General features: G+C 43.5%; 1 protein-coding gene and 1 long non-coding RNA gene across 19 annotated transcripts in view; one reads left to right on the top strand and one right to left on the bottom strand.

Moving 5' to 3' along the window:
- LOC309360345 overlaps positions 1 to 24,547 on the top strand; it is a 52,670-nt gene extending 28,123 nt beyond the window's left edge. For both annotated transcript variants that reach the window (XR_014164019.1, XR_014164020.1), the window contains exon 3: positions 21,164 to 24,547. This is a non-coding gene — a long non-coding RNA (uncharacterized lncRNA). The remainder of the gene's footprint in view (positions 1 to 21,163) is intronic.
- A 131-nt stretch (positions 24,548 to 24,678) lies between these two features.
- NRG1 (neuregulin 1) overlaps positions 24,679 to 25,507 on the bottom strand; it is a 528,537-nt gene continuing 527,708 nt past the window's right edge. For all 17 annotated transcript variants that reach the window (XM_081894106.1, XM_081894116.1, XM_081894122.1 and 14 more), the window contains one exon: positions 24,679 to 25,381. In XM_081894106.1, coding sequence (XP_081750232.1) covers positions 24,727 to 25,381 — 655 coding nt within the window. In that variant the 3' untranslated portion in view covers positions 24,679 to 24,726. The remainder of the gene's footprint in view (positions 25,382 to 25,507) is intronic.

Genomic DNA, 25,507 nt, shown 5'->3' with positions numbered 1-25,507 from the left:
TGGCACTGTATACTTACATTATTCCTCAGCTGGTTTTACTCCATCACACACACTCCTTTACCTTTATTGGCTAGAGCTGCTCTTCGTGAAGACTTGGGTTTTTGCCATTTGCTGCAGTACTAATGCGACATGTTCCTATTACAGACTTATGTTAGAGTGGACTCTGAGTGCATGGGGGTACTGGGCCTAAAGCCTACAGCATATATGAGGTCTTAGCAAAGATTCAAAATCCTGACAGCATGGATGAAACTGAACGAGATGATCTCATCCTGATCCCTGAGTGGATATTAATCCACCACGCAGAATGAACCATACCACTTGGCAGCGTTGCAAGTCCCTCCTTGGGGAATGCCTAAGAATAGCAGGTGTGTGTGTGTGTGTGTGTGTGTGTGTGTGTTGTGGAGGGAGGGAATGGACTACAGACAGGGAAAGGAGCCTGCAGGTGTACTGCAGAAGTATACGGCTCCCTGGACTGCACTTGTCTAAAGCCGATTCAATTAATAATCCCTTTACTTGTCATCGGATTAACCCCTCCAAATGGGGATTGTAGGTGTGTGGCAGGGAAGGGGGAAGTTTACAAAATGTACAAGCAACCTTCGAGAGACTCTTCTCTTTCCTAACTGGTAGTCTCTTGAGAGCAGGATTTGAGCTACAGCTTGCCAATAGATGAAACGGCTCGTTCCTGTTTCAGCGCTGAAGTGTCACCCAGAAATGCAGTGTAGAAGTTGAATCTTAAAAGGATGCAGATTTGAGGTTTTCCTGTCAGACGCCTGTCATGCCTTTTTGGCATGCAGAGCTGGCAGCTAAAAAGCACATTATTAATATTATGGAGATTCATTGGGTTGCCTTTATGTAGGTGGAGAAAGCTACTTCTGTGCCCAACTGATCCTTGCATTCTGCAGTTCAGGCGTGTCTGGATGCTGATTCATTGAAAGGTCCTTTCCACATAATATAGGATTGTGGAAGTCCTTCCCCTTGAATAGTAGACAGTTGAATAGTTGCCTTTTTAGTGTCTGCTGGGGTGTGTGTGTGTGTTATTGGTATGCTTTGTTTTTATTCTTGTTTTTATTATGTGTTTTTTAATTGTGCTTTTTTATGATGTGAACCGCCCTGACATTTTGGAAGAAGGGTGGTATACAAATTTAATAAATAAAATGAAATACCTTGAAGTACCTTGGAGTCCATAACTGTTCCCAGTCAGCCATCATAATGTTATGTCCAACATCTTGTGCCCATTTAATCATAGCTGATTTCAGTTCTTAACCTGAAGCACTATTTCTGGGTTAGCGGAATCTAACCTGAAGCGTATGTAACCTGAGGTACCACTGTGCAACTGTATAAATAAATAAAATATTGAAGACCTTCCTATTTCAACAAGCCTTCTAAGATGAGATTTGTATATGAGATTTGTCTCATACAGTAGTACCTTGGGATGCGAACGGGATCTGTTCCGGAGCCCTGTTCGCATCCTGAACAGAACGTAAGACACGACTGCTCGTCTGCACATGCACGGGTTACGTTTCGCCGCTTCTGCGCATGCGCGCGACATCATTTTTGTTATGTACTGAAGTTCTCACCTTGGGCCAGCAGGGGAATACTGTAGATAGTTCAGGTCCACATATGCAAATAAGGGATTGAAAGTGACGTTCAGTGATTGGATACTTACAGAAAGTTGTTACAATTACGTTGTTCTGGAGCTCTATATAAGCAGGCTGGCTGAACTCTTCAGTTCAGTTCTGTTCTGGCCTATGAATAAACAAGAGCTGTTTGAAGAATTGCTGTGTCTTGTGATATGTTCACCCACAACTTAACAATTTTGACTGTCTGCACATGCGCGAGCGGCGAAACCCGGAAGTAACGCGCTCCGTTACTTCCCGGTCGCCGCGGAGCGCAGCCTGAAAATACTTATCCTGAAGCGTATTTATTCCGAGGTATGACTGTATAACCAGCATGCTTGAGTCTAATTAATTCATGAAGGGGTTAAAACCATAGAGTAAACTGTCCTGTTTCAGGAGGTGTCTTCATGTTGCTGTCACTCCTAGCACCAGTGTCTAGAAACACCCACAGTGAACTTCATATCAGAAAAGGGAACTGAGCCAAAGTCCCCCCCCCCCCCAACTTCAGCACTCTCACTTAAACTCATGTTTGGATTTTTAAATAACCAGCACTGATCCCATTGTGGCTTGTCCTGCTACCTCACGTGTATGTACCTGGCTGAAAGAAAAGCTGCAAGACCCTATCTGCCTGCGGACTGTCTTGCCAGAGTGGTGCATGCTCTGGTTATCTCCCACTTGGACTACTGCAATGCACTCTACGTGGGGCTACCTTTGAAGGTGACTCGGAAACTACAACTAATCCAGAATGCGGCAGCTAGACTGGTGACTGGGAGCAGCCACCAAGACCATATAACACCGGTCTTGAAAGACCTACATTGGCTCCCAGTATGTTTCCGAGCACAATTCAAAGTGTTGGTGCTGACCTTTAAAGCCCTAAACGGCCTCGGTCCAGTATACCTGAAGGAGCGTCTCCACCCCCATCATTCTGCCCGGACGCTGAGGTCCAGCACCAAGGGCCTTCTGGCAGTTCCCTCATTGCGAGAAGCAAAGCTACAGGTAACCAGGCAGAGGGCCTTCTCGGTAGTGGCGCCCACCCTGTGGAACGCCCTTCCAGCAGATGTCAAAGCGATAAACAACTACCTGACATTCAGAAGACATCTTAAGGCAGCCCTGTTCAGGGAAGTTTTTAACGTGTGATATTTTACTGTATTTTTGGTTTTTATGGAAGCCGCCCAGAGTGGCTGGGGAGGCCCAGCCAGATTGGCGGGGTATAAATAATAAATTATTATTATTATTATTATTATTATTATTATTATTATTATTAGCAAACTACCCACAGCCCGTTCTTGTGCGTGGAAGGAAGTCCCATAGAGCACAATGTACCTTACTCTTCTGCAACTGAGCGTAGAATTTCAGTCTTCCTGAGGATTCCTAAGCATGTTTACTCGGAAGTCACATCCAGTTCAATAGGATTTGCTGCCAGCATGTTTAGGATTGCAGCCTGGATCAGTTATAAAACCATCATTTGCACGGGGCTTGTCTGGAGTTCCTAAACATTGTTTTTTAAATCATTGACCTCAGACAAATTAGTGGATAATATATATTTTTTCTCCCCCACATTGACGGTTTGTTATCAGAGGAAATGTCCTTGGAATCAGGGCTCGCTGTTGTTTGAGAGCTTTATCTGTGCGACAAATTCCATTCTGTAGGCTCTTATGCCAAAAACGGTTAGATGCGCATTCTTAGGGAATGACTGTTTGGGGCACTGAGTATGAACTCATTGGATAGTTTTAATAATAAAAAAATTCTTTCAGATTGTCCAGAGTGTTCAGAGCACCCATACATGCTATCTTCTTTCATTCTCACAACAACCAGCTGAGGTAGGTTAGGCTAAGAGAAAGTCACTAGCCCAAAGTCACACAAGCATAAACCCTTAGCAGATTGAGTGTTTAGACTTGGACTGGAAAGACCCAATTGAAACACTCTTGCCTGCTGTACTGAATGTGGTTAAGATGTGTAGTCCACTTTTCAGGGATCAACTCACTAAACAATTTGAGGCCAAGATATTTGAAGGGCTGACTTCTAGGTGGCTGGGACAGAGCCTTCTTAGTAGTGGCTCCAAGGTTGTAGAATGCCCTTCCATGGGAATTTGGGGCTAGACAGAACATATTTGGAAGCTGTTGTGCTGCCAAATATAGCAGTTCTTTCCAAGAATATCAGGACAAAATGAATGAGGAGGTGGAAGGAGAACCAAAACAGTTTTATTAACAAATAAACAGCAGGCATGCAAAGCATAAAATAAAACATACCCGACAGGGGCTACCCAATCTCCCCTTCAGCTGCCCGGAACCCCAGGTAGAGCAGCAGGAGAAAGACCCCGACCACCGGTTTCCCAGCATCAGGTCCTTTGATCTGGGTAAAAGCTCTCTGGGCCCCTTCCACCTATGGCTTTTATAGCCTGCTTTGATGTAATCAAGTGCGCCTGGCATTACTCATGATTAGCCCAGAACCCTGAGATGGAATTAATACAGAGCGGCTGAGAGTCTCCCACTACCTGCAGCCAGGCATCCAGCCAGCACTTGCAACACAGAAGAACCCAAGAAACTCCCGACAGGTGTGTGAAACACAAGAATCCAGCAGACCTCAGATTGGGGATGTTAAAGGGAAGGGGACATGCCACCTAACTCCTCAAAATACAATTGTCTTCCGTATTTCCACTACAGCTGCGAGGTAGGCAAGGGGGCATGTGGGGAGGAGAGGTAGAGAAAGTTCTGTTGTGTGAGCGGAAGTCACATACAGTGGTACCTCAGGTTAAGTACTTAATTCGTTCCGGAGGTCGGTTCTTAACCTGAAACTTTAGCTAATGGGGCCTCCCACTGCTGCCACGCCGCCGGAGCACGATTTCTGTTCTTATCCTGAAGCAAAGTTCTTAACCTGAAGCACTATTTCTAGGTTAGCGGAGTCTGTAACCTGAAGCGTATGTAACCTGAAGCATATGTAACCTGAGGTACCACTGTATTCTGAAGTGACTTCATTGGATACAATCCACTGTCACAAAGTATGTCAGATTTGTCACATTGTTTTGTTGCTCAAATTTGGGTATTATGGATTAGATTCCGCCTACTCTTTTACCTTTTACTCTTTTACTCTTTTTGGGGGGACGCGGGTGGCGCTGTGGGTGAAACCTCAGTGCCTAGGACTTGCCGATCGTATGGTCAGCGGTTCGAATCCCCGCGGCGGGGTGTGCTCCTGTCGTTCGGTCCCAGCTCCTGCCCACCTAGCAGTTCGAAAGCACACTTAAGTGCAAATAGATAAATAGGGACCACTTTATAGCGGGAAGGTAAACGGCGTTTCCATGTGCTGCGCTGGTGCTGGCTCGCCAGATGCAGCTTCGTCACGCTGGCCACGGAAGTGTCTTGGGACGGCGCTGGCTCACGGCCTCTAGAGCGAGATGAGCACGCAACCCTAGAGTTGGACGCGACTGGCCCGTACGGGCAGGGGTACCTTTACCTTTTTTACTCCTTTACCCAACCAAGATGTTTTTTCAGTGAGAGCTATCCATTACCGCCAGCATGTCTAGTAATTCTACTAAGGTTATAAGTCTATAAAAAACAGTTTAGTTCCTCAATATGGTACCAACCACCCCATTTTGAAGTCTGTATAATGGGAATTGTGCTGATGGATGAAAGTAGAATATTGTTTTCCACTAGCAATGTTCTCTTGATAAAGAGATGTTTAATCGCTCATCGGTGTCGGAAAGCAGGCTAAGTGAGGAACATTTTGCTGTATTAAATGCAGAAGACAGTTCAGTTTTATCCATAAGTGAAATATAAACAATAAGGTTTTTCCATCACAATCATTACAGAGTTTACACTGTTCAGTCTGCATTTTTTCATTGAAGCTCCACAAATTTATTGCCCTCTCGGGCTAAAGGCATGAAACCGACAGCCCACTTGGATATTAGATTTTTAAAAATTATCTATTATTGACTATGGGTTTTTTTGTTTTGTTTTTTACACAATTAAGGCTGAGAACCTTACCTGGGAGTAAGACTAACTTAACGGATTGAGAGTTACTTCTGAGTAGGTATGTATAGGATTACATTGTAATGTGGTTGGTTTTTTTCCTGTGAAAACTACCCATTTTCAATGCCCAATGTGGCTCATCATTTTATTAGGCTCATAGATGGACAAAAAAAGGGGCTACCTTATTTTTTTCACTCCAGATAGTAACGCTAAAGGATTCTGTACCAGTAATATCGGTAGATGGAGGGGATCTGGGTAGGAGTAGTTTCTCAAATCCCTTCAGCCCTGTGGCGTGACAAACTCCACTTGGAGAAATCCCTCTCCTGCACGACGACTAATGATACAACCGCTCTGCGCTCTCTCTCATGTTGTACCTCATGAAAATTGCATGGGGGAGAATATATTCCATTTAAATTGAAACAGCTTTGGATAAAAGAAGAGAATAGAACACTCTATCATGTAGGAGTGTTTTTGTTTTTTTTTAAGGGTAGGGTGATGTTGTTTCCTTCGAATCCAAAGAAGAAGGGATCTTTCATCTGTTATTAAAGGTGACTTGCTAAACAGCCAAGAACATAAGAAGAATAGAATTGTTGAGTTGAAAGGGACCACCATGGTCATCTAGTCCAACCCCCTACTGTGCAGGGATCTTTGGCCCAATGTGGGGCTTGAACCCATGACCCTGAAATTAAGTGTATCATGCTCTACTAACTGAGCTATCTCCCTGCTGCTCTCAAATATCAGGCCAATGGCCCATCTTAGTCCCACATCCTGTTCTCACAGTGGCCAACCAGAGATGCTATGGCTACAATCCTACACCCACTTACCTAGGGATTTACTTCTAAGTAGGCATGAAGTGAAAGCTGGACCATAAAGAAGGCTGATCACCGAAGAATTGATGCTTTTGAATTATGGTGCTGGAGGAGACTCTTGAGAGTTCCATAGACTGCAAGAAGATCAAACCTCTCCATTCTTAAGGAAATCAGCCCTGAGTGCTCACTGGAAGGACAGATCCTGAAGCTGAGGCTCCAGTACTTTGGCCACCTCATGAGAAGAGAAGACTCCCTGGAAAAGACCCTGATGTTGGGAAAGATGGAGGGCACAAGGAGAAGGGGATGACAGAGGACGCGATGGTTGGATAGTGTTCTCGAAGCTACCAGCATGAGTTTGACCAAACTGCGGGAGGCAGTGGAAGACAGGAGTGCCTGGCGTGCTCTGGTCCATGGGGTCACGAAGCGTCGGACACGACTAAACGACTAAACAACAACAACAACAGCAGGCATGCATTGGATTGTGCTGTGAGCGGGCTTTGGGCTCTTGCAGCAGATATTAAAATGCCAGCCATGTGGAGAAGGGCAGTGATGTTTGCTTGCTTGCTTGTTCCACGTGGCAGGAGCTGTTCAGAGCATTTAAAATGGCTTTTATCTCTCCAGGCTTCTTCTCTGCTTCTTATCAGCTGTGCTTCTACATCCTCATATATATGTATGTGTGTGTCCATACACACTTTGATTATGGTCTGCCTGGGAACAGTTAGCTTCTGCTCAGAAAAAGTGTTTGCTGGCTGCTCTGTTTGATTGAATGAACACAACTGCTGTAGAAGAGCCCAGCTCTGTTCCCAGCTACGTTTTGTTGTTTACGATCTTGGTTCATACTTTTGCCATTAGCTTTTTCATGCGTCATGTATGCAGCCATTTCCATTCTGGACTAGAAACCCAACCTTGGATCTAGCTGGGTGTTCAGCTGCCTTTGCTAATTGCTGGAGAGGTGGGGGGGGGGGAGCTGTACAATCTAAAGCAATGCGCAGAGAGTTGAGCTGTTCCAAATTCCCCCCTCCCTCCCTCTTTCACACAAACAGAAACAAAGATGTTACATCAAGACGTAGAGATTTCCCACACATCTCAGAGGCAAGGATTCCTCTTTCTGTAATTACCGAGTAGTACCCTGGACTTATATGGGAACTTGTAATTGTTCAACTCCAGCTTCTATCATTCCCAGCCATCGAGGTCAGGGATGATGAAAGTTATCATAAAGCAACATCTATAAGACTGCAAGTTCCCCGTCTTTGATGTAAACAAGACTGCAGCCCTATAGACAATTACCTGGGAGTAAGTCCCATATAATGCAATGGGGTTGTTTCTGCTTAGGCACGCATAGGATTGCACTGTAAATCCCATTGAGTCAAACTTTACCTATTAATTCCAAGTGAATGTGTATAAGACTTTGATACCAGCCTACTTGTCTAGTGAAAAGCTGGACTACTCATCAGAACCTCTGTGTCTTTACCTGGCCTCGTAAATAAAAGAAGCAGAACTGGAAAAAAGAGTAAAATTAACAAGCAATAAAAAATGTCTTTGTTTTGCATACTTTATTCGGTTTAGAGCACTTTGCCTTTCTTGACACAGAATATGTCTTACCAAGGTGCAGATTAAAAAACAACAAAAGAGCACACTAAGCTCTGCATAGAAACTATCCATTATTTAGCAGAAGAACAGTGCAGAAGATGCTGGACTCAAACGTGAATTGCAAAGAAACTGCAGGAAGTTCTTATTTGGAACATAAAAGGCAGCTGTTCTAGCCGTTTAATGGCCCTTTTGCTGTGTCACCAGAAGATTCTGCTGCCACAGCTACAGATGGAACTAATTGACCTGAACGACTCACAGATGTTGACAAACAAAAGAGAAAATATTCAGCGTATTGCCATTGTCTGAGCCAACAAAGCCAGGAGAAACTTAATGAAGCACCGATTAAGATTTCCCTCTATTTTAAAATAAAATCCCCCAATCTGATGCTCTCCATCTTCAATGTAATCCTGAGAAACATGTTCTTATTTTGAAATGACATTAAAAAAAACCCAAATCCCCCACCTCCAGCTTAACCTAGCCTGCACAGCAGGGCCTTACAGTAAAAGTACATCATATCACATACCCTCCAACATTTCTCTGATGAAAATAGGGATGTCCTAAGGAAAAGCAGGGACGCGGGTGGTGCTGTGGGTAAAAGCCTCAGCGCCTAGGGCTTGCCGATCGAAAGGTCGGCGGTTCGAATCCCCGCGGCGGGGTGCGCTCCCGTTGCTCGGTCCCAGCGCCTGCCAACCTAGCAGTTCGAAAGCACCCCCGGGTGCAAGTAGATCAATAGGGACCGCTTACTGGCGGGAAGGTAAACGGCGTTTCCGTGTGCAGCTCTGGCTCGCCAGAGCAGCGATGTCACGCTGGCCACGTGACCCGGAAGTGTCTCCGGACAGCGCTGGCCCCTGGCCTCTTAAGTGAGATGGGCGCACAACCCCAGAGTCTTGTCAAGACTGGCCCGTACGGGCAGGGGTACCTTTACCTTTACCTTTAAGGAAAAGCAGGACATTCCAGGATCAAATCAGAAATTGGAATGGCTTCTGCAAATCCGGGACTGTCCCTGGAAAATAGGGGCATTTGGAGAGTCTGGTTTCAGTTAATCCTGACAACAACTCTATAATATCTTCATGGTGTATTGTAGGGGGGAGTTCGATTAACAGCATGGTGGCTTACCTAATCCTACCCAGTGAGTTTATCTTGTGAGGAATTCCTAAGACCACAAGATGAGCTCTGCTCCGACAGTGGTCACCCAGATGCCTGCAGGAACTGTAGCTTCCAGCACCTGGTCTGCAGAAGCAGAATGTAGCCACCAATTTCCCATATCTTGAGCTGTAATCCTATGCAGTGGTACCTTCATTCTCAAACTTAATCCATTCTGGAAATCCGTTCCAAAACCAAAGCGTTCCAAAACCAAGGCACGCGTCCCCATAGAAAGGAATGCAAAATGGATTAATCCGTTCCAGACTTTTAAAAACAACCCCCCAAACAGCCATTTAACATGGATTTTACTATCTAACGAGACCACTGATCCATAAGATGAAAGCAATAATCAATGTACTGCAGTCACGCAATCAATCAATCAGTAGCTGAACTGGGTTCCACACAGTCACACACAAAAAAGGAGCTGCAAAAACGAAAAAAAACAAAACAAAATCAATAGCAAAAACAGACAGACCTCTGTGTAACACTCAAAATGGAAGTGTGGCACTCAAATCGGAAGCATAACACTCAAAATGGAGCACGTTCGGGTTCCAAAGAAAGTTCGCAAACCGGAAGACTTACTTCCGGGTTTGCAGTGTTTGGGTTCCAAGTTGTTTGAGTACCAAGGCATTTGAGAACCAAGGTACCACTGTACTCCTTTACTTGGGGGGGGGGAGTGGGGCTTACTTCTAACTAAACATGCATAGCGTTATGCGGTTAGGATCTTTGCCATGGAAGAGCCTGACCTCAGCTAAAGCTCCATTTCTGTTGATGCCAAGTGTCACTTTATAAACAAACTTCACCTGAAAGCAGAGCAGCAGAACATACCATCTGGAGAACCTCATCTTTTGCTTTCTACTTTCTAAACTTGAAACATGTTGCTATAGTACCTGACGCAAACTTAAAAGCCAGAGGGAGCCAGAGCAGGATTTTCATTTTTAAGAAGTAGAACTTCACTGTCCCTGACTAAAAAAACATTTGAAGAAGTGTGCATGCACACGAAAGCTCACACCAAGAACAAACTTAGTTGGTCTCTAAGGTGCTGCTGGAAGGATTTTTTTTTAAATTTTGTTTCAAAAACCTAATGTTTTGCTGTGCAAAAGTTTCACTGTGGTGTGTAAACAAGTGTTGGGAACCTGGCTTTGTTAGTGCAGTAGCATTCATTTCTTTTCTTTTCTTGGCTAAATGTGAAAATAATTCTTCCAGGCCCCTTTATGGCTTTGTTAGCACCTGCCCCATCCTTTACAGTTAGCATAAAGCTGAAAGAGGTTATCAGCACAGCTTTTGCGGGGAGTTCACATTTTTTAAAGCGATTTGTGTGAAGGAATTGTCGTCTCCCTATTGCTGCAGGGAAACTGGAGCTTGCTATCATGAAATTCACCTCCCCACCTTCTCTCTTGTTCTTGTTTGGCTGCAGCGGTTTCCGAATCAGAAGGGGGCACATCCAGTGTTCATTGTCAGTAGACTTTCCTCTGGATGGAGTGGTACCCTCGGGCTACCATCCATTTCATGCTGCTTTGTCCTCCAATTGGACTCACACTGGGCTAATTTCTCAGTAAGTACGTTTCCAGCAGCCCTTCACAATCGCCTGAATTGGAAGAGTAAATACAGTTTGTTTCCCCCCCAACATCACTCCATTGCCTTATTGATTGAGAGAATTTACAGAGATGCAGTGAAGGTTTTCTCCCTCCCTCTTCTGTATAGTAATTGAAATTGTTATCCAGGCAGCTGCCCTTGTTAAACGGATAGAGAAGGATGGGGGGAAGAGAAGGACGGTGATTTTTCAGGCTTGGATCTGCAGCTGCTTTCTGTGAATGAAGTAGCAAATCTATAGTTAGAAGGGGAGATAGATTGAAATTAAAGCATACTTTTTTTTTTTTGGAGATACTTCTGAGCAAGGACATTTTAGACACCATCACATAGGAATGTCACAGTCTCAAAAATTGGGACTAACATTCTGGTGGGGGGGTGGGGGGAGGCTAATTCTTCTAACAGGAGCTTTCTGGCATGGCTCCTGTCCTTTGCATTTAACAAGGTCTCAGTAAGTGGAGCTTTCCCCACCAGGCATCATCTGCCAAGTGTCTGCTTGTCTAAAGCGGGCTTCCCTGATATTTCTGAGCCTGGGGAGCCATTTGGAAAGCTGCAAGGCTTCTGTGAGCACCACAAAAATATCCATTTCTGAGAAGGAAAACTGGTAATGCTGAGAAGCACTACCCCATGAAAAGCAATTTACCTACCTGCAAAAACAAGAACAACAAAAACAAAACAGAACACAGACTAAAACAAAAAAACAAAAATCCATACTCCCCATCAGGCAGCCCTTCTTAACCAAACCATCAAAATAAAAAGCAAAATCCCCCCGCCCCCCAAAAAACTTATTTTAAACAACTATGAGGGGAGTGGGGCTTGGGGGCTGCTAAGGAGAGTGCTGGTGGTGCCCGTGCACACCACATTGAGCACCCTAATGCTAAATAGCATAGGTAAAGGTAAAGGTACCCCGACCGTTAGGTCCGGTCATGGACGATTCTGGGGTTGCAGTGCTCATCTCGCTCTATAGGCCACGGGAGCCGGCGTTTGCGTGTCGAGGTCCCCAAGCCACCCCCCAAATAACTCACAACGCACACTTAATTTTTGTTTAAGGTTTTTGGCATAATTTTGGCCACAACTTTATTTAAATACAAAACTGTGAGTGGTTGTTTAGGCATTGGTTAAGACTATCTGTCCCCCCGCCTGGGGACAGAACTGGCTTCCGGGCACCACCGAAAGACAGTGCGGGGGAAAGCAAGTCGGGGAGAAATGGAGCTGAGTCACAGACCCTCAATTCTCATCCGCATGCTCCCCGAAGGCTTGCCGGCCCTGGTCCCATTTCAGGGATTGGATGAAAAGATGGCAAGCCCCAGGATTCCTTTAACGGAATTCCCTTTCCGCAGCAACCATGGAGGGGCAGGCCCAGCCTATCCTAACCCTTCCTCCACCAATTTATAACCAATGCCTAACCGCAACCTTACAAGTTGTGACGATTTGCTACGCAGTAGGCAAAAAACAAATGGCCCAGCCAATCAGCCAGATGGACAAAATTCCTACCAAGCCCCTGCCCCAACGGCAGACGACCCCATGACAAGCATAGCAAGGTCAATGCAACAACCCCTTACTCAAGGGCGGGTGGGCGGGTGATCCGTTGCACACAGCAAAGAGAAAGCTCTAGGCTGTGTGCAGAGTATTTAAACATTTTACCCCTCCCACCAAAATTGCAACATAACTTTTACCCCAGCAACCCAGTGAACCAATCACTGCCCCAGGCCATCTTTAGAGACCCTGCCTGGTAACAGAGGGGTGGCTCAGCAGACCCCACCGCAACACGTGCTCTCCATGAAGGAGAACACGCTTTCTCCCCAGACAGCTTCCGGGGCTTGTGGCCAGCATGACTAAGCCATTTGTGGCAAAACCAGAGCAGCGCACAGAAACGCCGTTTACCTTCCTGCCGGAGTGGTACCTATTTATCTACTTGCACTTTGATGTGCTTTTGAACTGCTTAGGTGGGCAGGAGCTGGGACCGAACAACAGGAGCGCACCCCGTCGCCGGGATTTGAACCGCCGACCTTCTGATCAGCAAGCCCTAGGCTCAGTGGTTTAGACCACAGCACCCCTGTGTCCCACTAAATAGCACAGGAGCTTTGCCAAAAAAAGCTGGCAACTCTAATTATAGGCTGTGGCAGCCCACTGATAGGTTGTGTCAGCAGTCTCCTCCTGCTAAATGCCCTATCAGAGTTCAGCTGGTTGTTCCTCTGCTCCCGCCCCCAGCATGTCTTTGAAATCTATCCACTAAGCTTTTGTAAAGGTCAGAAGACAAATGGGGCCCTTCAGCATTTTGCAATTAGCATGCTCTCTATTTGCATATGATAATCAGGCTCTGCATAAGCCCAATTGGCCGAACAGATTAACATTTTGTTTCCTATTAGAGAAGAGGCATTTCTCTAATAAAGCAAGCTGCAAGGTCTGTAGTAGCTGACATTTATAGAACAGTTTGGGTCGGTGCCAACCAGTAGCGTGAAGATTAAATAGCAGAACAGAATCCCACTAACACTGTTAAAATGGAAAGGAATAGCAGCCTTATAATGCCATCCTAACCTCCTTGCTTCTCCAGCTTCACGTCTCAACCTGTATTTGCATTTATTAGATCTCTAATCTGAAAGAGAGAAGTCTTGCCTTATGTTACTTGACAGAGCAGGCTGCAGTCTCGTTTTCTAAGGCTCTAGCACCAAGCAGCTGTCTTGTAAGTAATATGGGGGACTGGGCTTTGTAGGACAGGGCAGGAAAGTGATGAAGAGCAAAATGCTCCTTCCTCCCTTTGTGTGCATGACCCCCCCCCCCAAAGCACTTGGGTCTTTATCACAGTAATTTCCATTTCAGAGGCAGTGTGAAGGATAAATGGCAAAGTGCCAAGGGCAGAAATGAGCCTATCAGCAATTCCGCTTAGCCTAACAGAGCTGCTCAGACTGTAAGTTCTCCTCCTGGGTCAGCCAAGAACTGCCTGTTCTGGGCATCTACATCCTTACTCTTCTGTTAAATCTGGAAATTTCCCGGCTGAAGCAAGCGGATTGAACAAGAGGCCTGGACACTTGTTCTCTGTATGTACAGTGGTACCTCGGGTTAAGTACTTAATTCGTTCCGGAGGTCCATTCTTAACCTGAAACTGTTCTTAACCTGAAGCACCACTTTAGCTAATGGGGCCTCCTCCTGCTGCTGCTGCGCCACCGGAGCACGATTTCTGTTCTCGTCCTGAAGCAAAGTTCTTAACCCGAGGTAATATTTCTGGGTTAGCGGAGTCTGTAACCTGAATCGTATGTAACCCAAGGTACCACTGTACAGGCAATGCACATGGGCCCAGGGCAGGTGGAATTGTAGCTGTATGCTTGGTTAGAAATGGGCACACCAGCCAGTTTCAGTTTCTAGCCTTCCAGGCTTAATTCCATCACATTTCCACATCTGTTACCATGGGTGTATTTTTTAAAGGCCTAACAAGCATTTGTCAACATTTCATTGTTCGTTACTCTCAACATACAATTTTGTATGCAAATTTGCCTACTATGCCCATTCTTACAAGCAGTTTCTCCTAGTAAAAGGCATTTTTAATTCTATTTTTCTCTCTGCGTTTTAATACAAACTTTTCCTTAATATGTATTAGCAGGCGACAGTGTTTATCTCCTTCTTGTGAAAAGCTATAGCTGCTGAATCCCCACCCTCAAACCAAGCTGTCCCCACCCCCACCGTGAACACTTAGCAGATCCTATTCAAGCATGTGAGTGGGTCAATCTGATTTCCTAATTAAATCTTCTGCTTCTGTGCTCACTCCCATTGCTTCCCGGGCAAATGTAGTATCGGCTGATGTGCATAAACAATGGCTTTTACTGTTCCTGAATCATACCACTTGTTGCGGTTGTGTGCATGTGCTGGGGAAGAGACATGTTTGCTTGAATGCTCCTCCCCTGAAAGAAAATCCCCACACAAAGAAAATTTGCATGTCAGGGAGTTTAGGTGAGAACTCTTCTCCCTGACTGTTGTTTTCAATGTACATAAAACTAACACTTGGTTACATGATTACAGGCACATTGTCTTGGATTCATGTGACTATGCGTGAAGACTGTGGAATCTTTGTGCATTGATGAGAGGACATACATGGCTGTTTGTGTATATTTTACACATATCTGGGTGCAGATATGTGTTTGCGCATAGTGCGTACATACTGGGTCCAATGAGAAGCAGCTCGTGAACATGGTTTTGGGCTTTTTTTAGACACAATGCCATTTACAGTTGTACCTTGGAAGTCAAACGGAATCCGTTCCGGAAGTCCGTTCGACTTCCAAAACGTTTGGAAACCAAAGCACAGCTTCTGATTGGCTGCAAGAAACTCCTGCAGCCAATCAAAAGCCATGGAAGCCCCATTGGAGGTTCAGGTTCCAAAGAACGTTTGCAAACTGGAACACTCACTTCTGGGTTTGTGGGAGCCAAAACGTCTGAGTACCAAGGCGTTTGAGATCCAAGGTATGACTGTATTTACTGAATAGATCCTAACCTTGAATAATGTACTGTCACCACATCTAAGAACTTTCACAAGGGTTTGAAATAAGGTTTTGGTTCTGCTTAGCACGTTCAATTTTTGCAAGCTGCATTATGCACAGCTTCCTTTGCTTGTAGGAGCAGGACGTGGCATGAGCAATAGAAAACTAGTTTTGCCTGCTGTTTGATGCAACTTCTCCTAAGGGAAGCTAGCACTTCCACTCAGTGGCAGAGCATCCACTTCGTATGCAGAATGTTCCACCATCTTTAGTTATGGCTGGGAGAGACATGCCTAAAACCTCAGACAGCCTCTCCCAGCCATTGTAGAGACAGTGCTTAGTTAGATGAGCCAATACTCTGATTTAGGATAATTGTACCCAGCTAAAGTACTGGAGAGGGACGTGGGTGGCGCTGTGGGTTAAAGCACTGAGCCTAGGACTTGCCAATCAGAAGGTCGGCAGTTCGAATCCCAGCGATGGGGTGAGCTCCCGTTGCTCGGTCCCTGCTCCTGCCCACCTAGCAGTTCGAAAGCACGTCAAAGTGCAAGTAGATAAATAGGTACCGCTCCGGTGGCAAGGTAAACGGCGTTTCCGTGCGCTGCTCTGGTTCGCCAGAAGCAGCTTAGTCATGCTGGCCACATGACCTGGAAGCTGTACGCCGGCTCCCTCGGCCAGTGAAGCGAGATGAGCGCTGCAACCCCAGAGTCGGTCACGACTCGACCTAATGGTCAGGGGTCCCTTTAAAGTACTGGAACTGAAGTGTGTGTGTAACTTATTTGCCCTTTCTAATACGCAAATCATCAGTTGCAGTACTATTTTTCTAGAAAAAGAGGTACCAGAAAAAGAAAAAGGTACCAGATTTTTTTTTCTAGAAAAAGAGGTACCAGAACTCATCATGAACCTTCATTCTCTTAGAATGGAAATGGCACCCACCTGAGAGGTGCCGGAACTGAGTTCTAATGAGTTCCAGCAGGAAAAAAAAGCCCTGGTCATTTGCTTCACTAAAAAATTATGAGTTTGTCTTCGGCAGAAAATATCAGAAAAGGTGGAACCTAAATTGAGTGAGCAATTTTCCTTGCTTCAGCAAAGAATAGTTTAAAAACGTTTGTAGCTGTAAGCACCGTAGGAGCGGTTTTCTAACTCTACTTAATCTGCTCTGGGGCCTGTTCTTTCCTGATTTTGTCTGCTCTCCATTAGAATCAGAATTGTAGAGTTGGAAGGGACCACAAGAGTGATCTAGTCCAACCTACTGCAATGCAGGAATCTTTCATCCAATGTGGAGTTTGAACCCACAACCCTGAGATCAAGAGCCTCATGCTGTACCCATCCCAGCAGATCATGCCGTGTTCCCTATTTTTCAGCTGGGCGGGTTGAGCAAATCCTTTGTCTACTCCGTGTGCAACTGTGATGTCGGTCTACCACAAGAGCATGTCATAAATATGCTGTTTCTATGGGATAGTATATATGTATATAGTAATAGGGACGCAGTTGGCGCTGTGGTCTAAACCACAGAGCCTAGGGCTTGCCGATCGGAAGGTCGGTAGTTCAAATCCCTGCAGCAGGGTGAGCTCCCGTTGTTCGGTCCCAGCTCCTGCCCCCCCCAGCAGTTCAAAAGCACGTTAAACTGCAAGTAGATAAATAGGTACCGCTCCGGCGGGAAGGTCAATGGTGTTTCTGTGCGCTGGTCTGGTTCGCCAGAAGCGGCTTAGTCATGCTGGCCACATGACCCGGAAGCTGTCTGTGGACAAATGCCAGCTCCCTCGGCCTATAGAGCGAGATGAGCACACAACCCTAAGTTGTCCGCGATTGGACCTAACAGTCAGGGGTACCTTTACCTTTACTATGGGATAGTTATGAATAACTTTGTCTCCCAAGAGGCTTTTTCCTTTAAATCCTTGGATTTTTGAAAAATGCACACTTTCCCTGGCCAGCCCTGATGTGTATGGATATTTGTGGAGAAAATATACCCTGGGTCGATTAATAGAATGATGATGGTCTGGATGGGCAGCATCTTGTAAGCCAATTATCTGAAGCAGGGCATTCTTAAGTAACCTATTGTATAGTGTATATGCACCTGATGCTTGAATTAAGCTTCACAAAGGGATGTTGTGGTCATTGTGAAAATTAGTTCCATTGCTTTTCAGGATACGGACCGGTTTGCAATGTGACAGTCTTCTTCACCCCTCTCCTTTCAAGGTGCACAGCTAATATTTTTGACAATGTAAAAGTGAATTATGTAGGTGTATACAAATGTGAGAAGCAGGTATTTGAAAATGAGCATGCACACAGGTGCCCTTGTCAGGAAGATGGGATTGGCTGTAGCGTCTTGCTAACAGTGCCTTTGTTACCATGAAATGGTTGCAATTAGCCATGTATACATAACACTGCAGTTTGCGGGTTCTTGTTCTCCCTTCCACATTCCTACCACCGCCGCTAATATTTTTGCGCTGTTTCCGCTAGCGACATTAAGGACATGTCAGACATGTCGCTGAATTATTGTTAATTGTTTTATTGAACCCTGATTAATGCCAAACTGCTTAGCAGCAATTAGACATGTGATCTCTAAGAACACAGGCAACAAGTAACAGACTTGGATGGTCAACTCTACTCCAGAAATAAGAACAGAGGAAATTGGGAAGAGGAGGGGGAACTGACAACAAAGAATCAAACTTTTTCTCAAACAGATGTCTGAACATAGATGACATTAGAACTCTGCCATTATATTTGGACACAATTGCCAAGAACTGGAGGAGCAGGTGGTGTTGGGAGAACTCTTGTGGACTGAAATGGTCTACAGAGCAACTGTGCCAATACTACACAGTAGCAATTTATTCCAGCACCTCTTTACTGAAAATGAACAACAAAACGTTAAATAAATCAACAATTGCTTATTGCTTAATATTTGGGATTATAGATTCTTTAGTTTATCAGTACCTTGCGGCCTTCCACTGTGCATTCCTTGTACATTTTCCATTACAGATACATTCTCTCCAAACCAATAAATTATATATATATATATTTATATACATATGAAAATTATATATAATTTTCATATATATATGAAAATTAATGGATACATTATAGGGTTTTTTGGGGAGGGGAGGGAGAAGGTATAACCAAACATTTTTTGACATTTATCTTAAAATAAAAGACTTCCTCTTTTCTTTCTCTTAAATGCCTAAATATAAATAATAAAGAACATTGTTATTTACAGTGATATAACTGATATATAACTCATAAAGACAATAAAGACAATAAATGATTGTGGGGGAACATCGACGTATGTACAAGATGTATTTACAGAAAAAAGAATATATACTTAAAATGGTATGTGGCCATTTCATTGTTTACATTTCTCTGCAGCATTTCGTATATATGTTTGATTTGTTGGATATTGCCACGGCTGGTAGGAATTCAGCCAGTACTGGAAAAGAGTGAGAACAGCCTTTGCCACGTCTCCAAGTGAAAGATGTGCACTTTTAGCCAGGCTTTCTAAATGCTTAAGGTGCCAATCCTTAGGTGGATTAAGATGAAAGAGCTGAGGGAAAATATGGACATGGTGGCAGCTTTGGGATCAAGAAATAAGAGGTAAAAGGAAACACATAAGGCTGTTACCCAGAGTAGACCCACTGAAACAAATGAACTTAAGCCAATTGATTTCAATGGGTGTACTCCAATGTTGGGCATTGCCCATATTGTTGGTTGTGCATTAATGGCGGAGTGAGATGGGATACAAAATAAGGATGCAGAGAAATTATCCGTTGTGCGGAGAACTGCCATAGCAGCTGCAGAGCTGGGTCTGCCATGCTCTTTCTTACGAGATAGGGTACTATTTGCCACAGGGGAGCATGAACTACATTCAGAATAGGAGTTCTTTATTTTGACTGCTGTTTCGTTCAGGACAAGTTTTTAGCAAACATTAAGTGGGAGACGGGAGACTACACCTAATAAACACATGGTGATGGCGCAAAGCTTGAATGCATTAGAACAGAGTGCCCTGAGAATTGAAGTTGCTTTTAAAAAAAATATTATTAATAATAGCAGCTTTTTCTAGAGCTTGCTTTGATGGGTCAGAAATTCTTGCTCATTACCACAGCTGTTGTCTAAGTGTTTGATTTATTTCCTCATGTTTCTCTGTCATAGATGCAGCATTGCTGCAGATGTGCAAATGAGCCTTTGCCGATTAATAACCCAGATGGAATGTTCCTGTCATCCAAAATAAACTTTTAACACAATACATTTAACTGTAAACAAGTAACGAGAGACCAAACAATTAACAAGAGACCGAAGTTCATGTATATATGAACTAACGGGAAGCTTTATGCTGATCAGAATGTTTTGTTGACCTCTGTTTGTGCCCTCTGTTCTTACACACTTCCTCCAGCATCTGCATCACCATCACTGGCCAGTGGTCAGCGATAATTGGATTTGAATTTCCATGACTCCTGGATGGCTGCAAGATTCCCATCCCTGTCTTAAGCCACTCTGTATACAGTGGAACCTCAGTTTTCGAACGTGATCCGTTCTGGGAGACCATTAAGACTTCCAAAACGTTCAAAAACTGAAAATTCAGTGCAAAAGAGTCAATACAACAGGGAAACTCAAAACGGAAGCCGCCTTGGAAGTTTGACTTCTTAGGCTCGTACAGAAGCATTTACTTCCGGGTTTTGGATGTTCTGAAATGTTTGTCAACAGAGACTTTCGAAACCCGAGGTTCCGCTGTATTGTCTTAGGTTTGTAATGCTGAGATTTTTTTTTTAAGTCTAAAAGGCCTTATCACTAGTTTTTCATTGAACTTAAGCTACTTCAAAAAATTGTGCCTAAATTTTAAACCACTTGAATCAGCTGATCACTGCTGGCTTTTCTCTTTTTTAGATTTCAATGGCTGTGGGCCCCTTAGGAAGCACAACAACTGGGAAAAAGCTGTTTTAAAACAGATTCTTTTGTACTGTGTTCCCATTTTGGAAATCTATGACCTCATGTGCTTCAGAGAACAGAGCTTTAAGAACAGAACAGAGAGAAGCTACTACATTTCAGAGTACTGTTGTTAACGTACAGCACATTCCAGGTATTTTTAAAGCAAAGGTATGTGGTGAAACATAGGTAACCCATTTTTACTTAGGTGCATGGAAGTATTACCAATCCCCTCATCGTCTAACCACTTAAAATCAGATGTAGTACTTTGTACACAAGACTGTTTTCAGAAGAACATAGAGATCTAGCAAAAGACACCTAATTCTCAGCAGCCTTTCTGTGATTTGGTTATAAACATGCGCTTCACAAATATTTTACTCATTCATAGGTGTTTGCTCTCGTTAACTAAGTGATATTTCCAAAATGCAAAATAATAGTAAATGAAAGGGCCACCTTAAAATGCATAGATACTCCCCTTCCATTTTAGCTACTGACTTTCTCATCTCTTTAATCCTTTCTTTCCAGAATTTCTCTAGTAACTTTTAATTAATTATATTATTGCACAGCAGCTAATGACAGATGCTTTAGCATAGCTGAGGCTATATTGTCAATATAGAAACAATGATAAAACTGGTGCATAAGAATGAGACCTACTTTCTATATTGTAGTTGCAGATGGAATGAACAACAAAATGCATTTGCACTGACATTTTAAATTGATAATTCCTCTACCACGGCATTCAAATCCATGATAGTGCATACGGACCTTGGAAATGCTGACCTCAGCTGTAGCAAATAACTTTTTATTTTATTTTACATCAATAAAATGTCAGCATAAGAGATGTAATAACCGTTCTGAATGCTTGCTACTTTTGGCGGAACTCTTTAACTTTTATCACCTTGCCAGGGGAAAGTCACATTTAGCTTTTACTTTAAAATATCCTTTGGTAATGTATCACCAAATATATTTTATATATCATATATACTCAGACTTACCCTCCAAGATATTATTACAATACTGGGATAATATTAAACCCTTATACTCTTTCCCCACTTTTATGATTTTAACAGGCAGTTTCTAGTGGCGACATATCAGCTGCAGCAGGGTGCTAAATGGAGAAATGTGACAGCTCCTTGCCTAGATAGGAGCTTAACAGAGCAGTGTGAGATCCAGCAACCTTTATCAACAATGACGCTAGCCAGCAGAAAGGGACAAAAGGTAATAAAAGTATGTGATATTTCTTCTTCGGTTTTTGGATGGGCTGATGTACCACATTCAGTTTTCATCTTGCAGTAGTCTGCACAACATATTTCGAGAAATCATGAATGTTCAGCATTAAAGGGAGTGGGTAGGTACACAAAACATCATGTAACTGGTAACATTTTCTGGACTTGCAGGGGTGCACTGTACCACAGAATAATGGTAAAATCCTGTACAGTCGTGCACTAAGATTGCCCTGCCTTTTTCCCTGGGAAAATTCACTATTTAGCACTGAATTGTCAATCGCTGGAAAACCCGATGAATTTTACTCCATTTCAGAGGAAAGACTGGGTGGGGGTGGGAAGTGGCAAGACAAGCAAAAGTCTGCACAAGTCCTAGGTTAGGAAGAGTGAATTTAGTTAGGATCAAAACTGACATGGGTGAAGAACGAGGTCCAGTGATTTCCCTTTCTGTTATGTGACAAAATGGAGCAAAACAAACACAGCTAAAAGGAAGAAATCTATTGGGAATATTAATGAGACGTCTGCAGCTTCTATTGATGTCTTTTTAACTGCACAGTATTGTACTCAGTCCAAACATTGAGGTCTGACATCAGCTGCTCTGTAAAGTGGATTAAAGCTGATCCGTTTTCAATTTAAACTCTTCTCTCAGATCCACACAGTAGCAGGGCCTAACTCACGCTAGAGCTCAAAACTGAAGTAGTAGCTCACCTTAATACATGTGAAACCTTAGGAAGTGGAATAAAGATGAATGCGGAAGGTATGCATTTCCAAGGCCAGTGGCAGGGTTTAGGTTTAATGTTGGGGATTGGTAAAAAATCTCCTTCCTTCTGCCTCTTACTGTTATATTTTTGTGACTTACTTGACCAATGCAGTGTAACTTTTATAGCCATGTAATGTTTTGAGCTGGCTTAGGAGACTGTGTAGGGTTTCTGGGTAACAGAGCAATGCTTTCTCTTGCCTTGAGAAAACAAGATTTTCACCAGTAAAGGAAGATAATACTGCTGAATCCCAGGGTGCCAGGAAGCTAATGCTAGAAAACATTCCCTTGTTAGGTTCTGAACCGGCAGCCAATACTCAGCAAAGCACTTAAACATGCGCCTGAAGTCAGTATGATGAAATGGAAACTTCAAGCTTGTGTTCATGTAAATTACATTGCAGGAAAGTTGTTTCAATGGTTTTTCCCCTGTAATATAACTTAATCAACAGTTACAACATGATTCTAAATAGCTTTATGCAGAAGTAAATCCTACTGATTAAGTTTCTCCAGGTACATAGGATTAGGACTGCAGCCTTAGACTACGCTGCACTCAAGTTACATTATCCAGATTAGGCTCTCTGGGAGTTGCAAAGATCTCAGCCTCATACATCAGTGTTAACTGAACTCAAAGGACTAGTTACGAACTGTGAACAGATTTGTTTTTCCTAACCCTCTCCTGAGAGTCAATGTCAGCACAACCAACCTTATTTTTCATTCACAAAAATGAATGAAAATACCACCTTCGGTCACCAGTCTGTGCTGCACAAACTGAGATGTATAAAGGCTAGGACTGTCATTCTGACCCAAACTCAGGTCCAACAAGGGGCTGTTGGCTTGTAAAGTGAGAAGTTGAAATAACTCTATTCCTGGTGCCTATGGACCAAACTAGATGGGATACCTATTTGTTTAAACCAGAGACTGCCTCACTCACACATAAAATCAGGGTAAGAGGCCCACATTTTAAGGATAAAATGGAGGGGAGGCCTGCCTGCAGCATATCCCAATACAGCCTGCCCTATCCCCAGCTCTTTTACCCTCAGTTGAGCTCTGAGGAATATGTTTGGCTAGGTGAAAAGTGATGTGGGGAGATGATCCCCATTTGCACTCCCCTTTTCTCTAAAAATAGGGTTTTGCATAGCTCACCTTCTAGGTGACAGGGGCAAAAAAGTCATTTGATTGATTAGTGGCATAATGTATCTAACAAAACGCATGCTTGACAAATGTACCATTTTTGCCTTACAGATACTTAGATGAAAACCAATACAGATCAACACTTTCCTTCTATTTTACTAAATGTTTAGGCCTTTCCCCACCAGACCTCTCATTCTAGCTCATTTGGGTTTCATCTTGTTTGCAAGTTGGCAGTTTTGGGCTCAATCCAAATCCAACCAAAGTTAAGCGTGTTTAAGTCCCAATGATTGCAAAGGAAGAGATACCGTCCCCAGTAGAAGAGACATTTGTTTTCCAGTTTGAACATAAAAAAATGTTACCCATTTGAAGCGCACCAGATTTCACTCCATGGTAGGTACAGATACAGGTTCAAAATGACTGTGGTTTTATCATTGGCATTTTAATTCCCCACACTATGAGTCCCCCTCTTTTTTTTGTTTGGTTACAAAAACTGGTCTAATATTTTACCCAGGAACTGCAACCAACTTACCTTGGGCACAATGCAGCAGGGCGTTCTTCTGTATAAACCACACTGGAATAAATAGGAGTTGGTCAAAAGGCCTGATATATATAGTTCCCATTTATTTCAAAGTTGGTTGCATAGGAGGACTTCCCTGCTGGATTATGGTGCATTTACTTTTTGTGACCAAGCAAGCCTGAACTTGTGTTTCAAAGAAACACGATTACAAAATATTATAGGGGTTCAGGGAGATTCTTGGCTGATTATATTAAACTTAAAGCCCACAGTATTTCTGTCAAATATTTAATATAGCTTTACGTCTTTTGGTATTGACCTGTCATAAACAATGGCATAACATTTGGATCTACCATTTCCTTCTAGGCTCCCAAAGCAAACTGTGGTCCTGTGAGAGAGCAGACAAAACCCAACTCATATAAGGTAAGGAAATAACCACCTCTTATAAAAAGAAAGGCGTATGCTTTGTTCTTTAGGTAGCTATGCCAGTACAGAACGTTTTTGATCAGGGGCTACAGCAAGCAAACACAGGGACTGTTGCAGTTCTTGCAAGTTGTACAGCCAGTCGCCACTAATGCAATGCACAAAGAAAATAAGGGGACCGGGTTGTGGGCAGAGGTTGTGGGGAAGATATAACCCAGAATGTTAGAGACTTCTGCGAAATACTGTGGAACAGCAATCACTTGTAACTTTTACAAAACTTGCTCTCAACATAACATAACATAAAGGCACCATTGATATCGTTCTCATTTTTGAAATACTGTAAAAAAATTGCTACATATGGCACATAACACTTTTTGTATATACATTATATATTTAATTTATAAAAGTTTTTTTCCTGTTTTGTCTTTTTTAATCCTAATAGCGGAACTGCTAAAATAAAATAAATTGTTTTTAATTTAAAGGTGGAGTACTTCAATATATAAAATAAAGTTTTACATGTGAATCTATGTGGGTTGGTTTTTGTTTTTTTAAGTGTTTCTCTCTCTCACTCTCGCTCTCTCTCTTTTATACAGCGATGGGATCTTGGTTAGCTATTACACTGGACAATCTTGCTTGCAATTCTTCCTGTGTTGAGAACCGACTGTTTTGGGTAGTCCTGGTGTCAGCCAGTCGATATGCAGTAGCTGATTCCAGGTCGACTGTTATGGGGTTTTGTATGCTCAGAAAAGGTGTATCTTCCCCTATCCTCTCATCTTCTGTTTCACTCTCTGAGCTACTGTTCTCACAGCTTGTGTCGGTGTTCATTTCCAACCTATTGGAAATATGGCCATTGGGCTTTGTTCTTTTGGCCCTCCGACTGTTGACTAGTTTTTTGGGGGGCTCTTGCGTCGGTTCATACTCTTGTGTGGTTTCGTATTCCTCGTCCTCCACTATCCTCAGCGGACTTGGTGGCAGGCTGCCGCTTTCATGCGCGGGGTTGTGGTGGTAAGAGGAGTTGAACTGTTGCATGTGGTGCTCGTATTTTTCCCGTAACCGGGGTGGGGTCACCAGAAGGAGAGGCCTCTCCTCTTCTATAAACGGGCTGACTGCCACAGAAGGGACAGACATTGTTAAACTGGAGACTTGCGGAGACATTTCTGAGGCAGGCGACTTTGGAGAACTTGGAGTATGGAAATCTACGGGTGACATGCGAGCTGGTGTTGTCATAGCAGATACGTACCTAAAGAAGTACAGATAAAATTGAGCTGGAGAAGAATTAAGTGAAAGAACAAAAATGTGACAGCATTAAGGAAAATAATTTCTTGGAGGTTCCCAAGCCATTTGGATTCTTGATGCACAGCTGCCA

The sequence above is a fragment of the Podarcis melisellensis genome (assembly GCF_964234715.1).
Source record: "Podarcis melisellensis genome assembly, chromosome: 17".
Lineage (NCBI taxonomy): Eukaryota > Metazoa > Chordata > Lepidosauria > Squamata > Lacertidae > Podarcis > Podarcis melisellensis.
The sequence above is the reverse complement of the archived record's forward strand: the minus strand, read 5'-3'. Positions and strand labels throughout refer to the sequence as shown.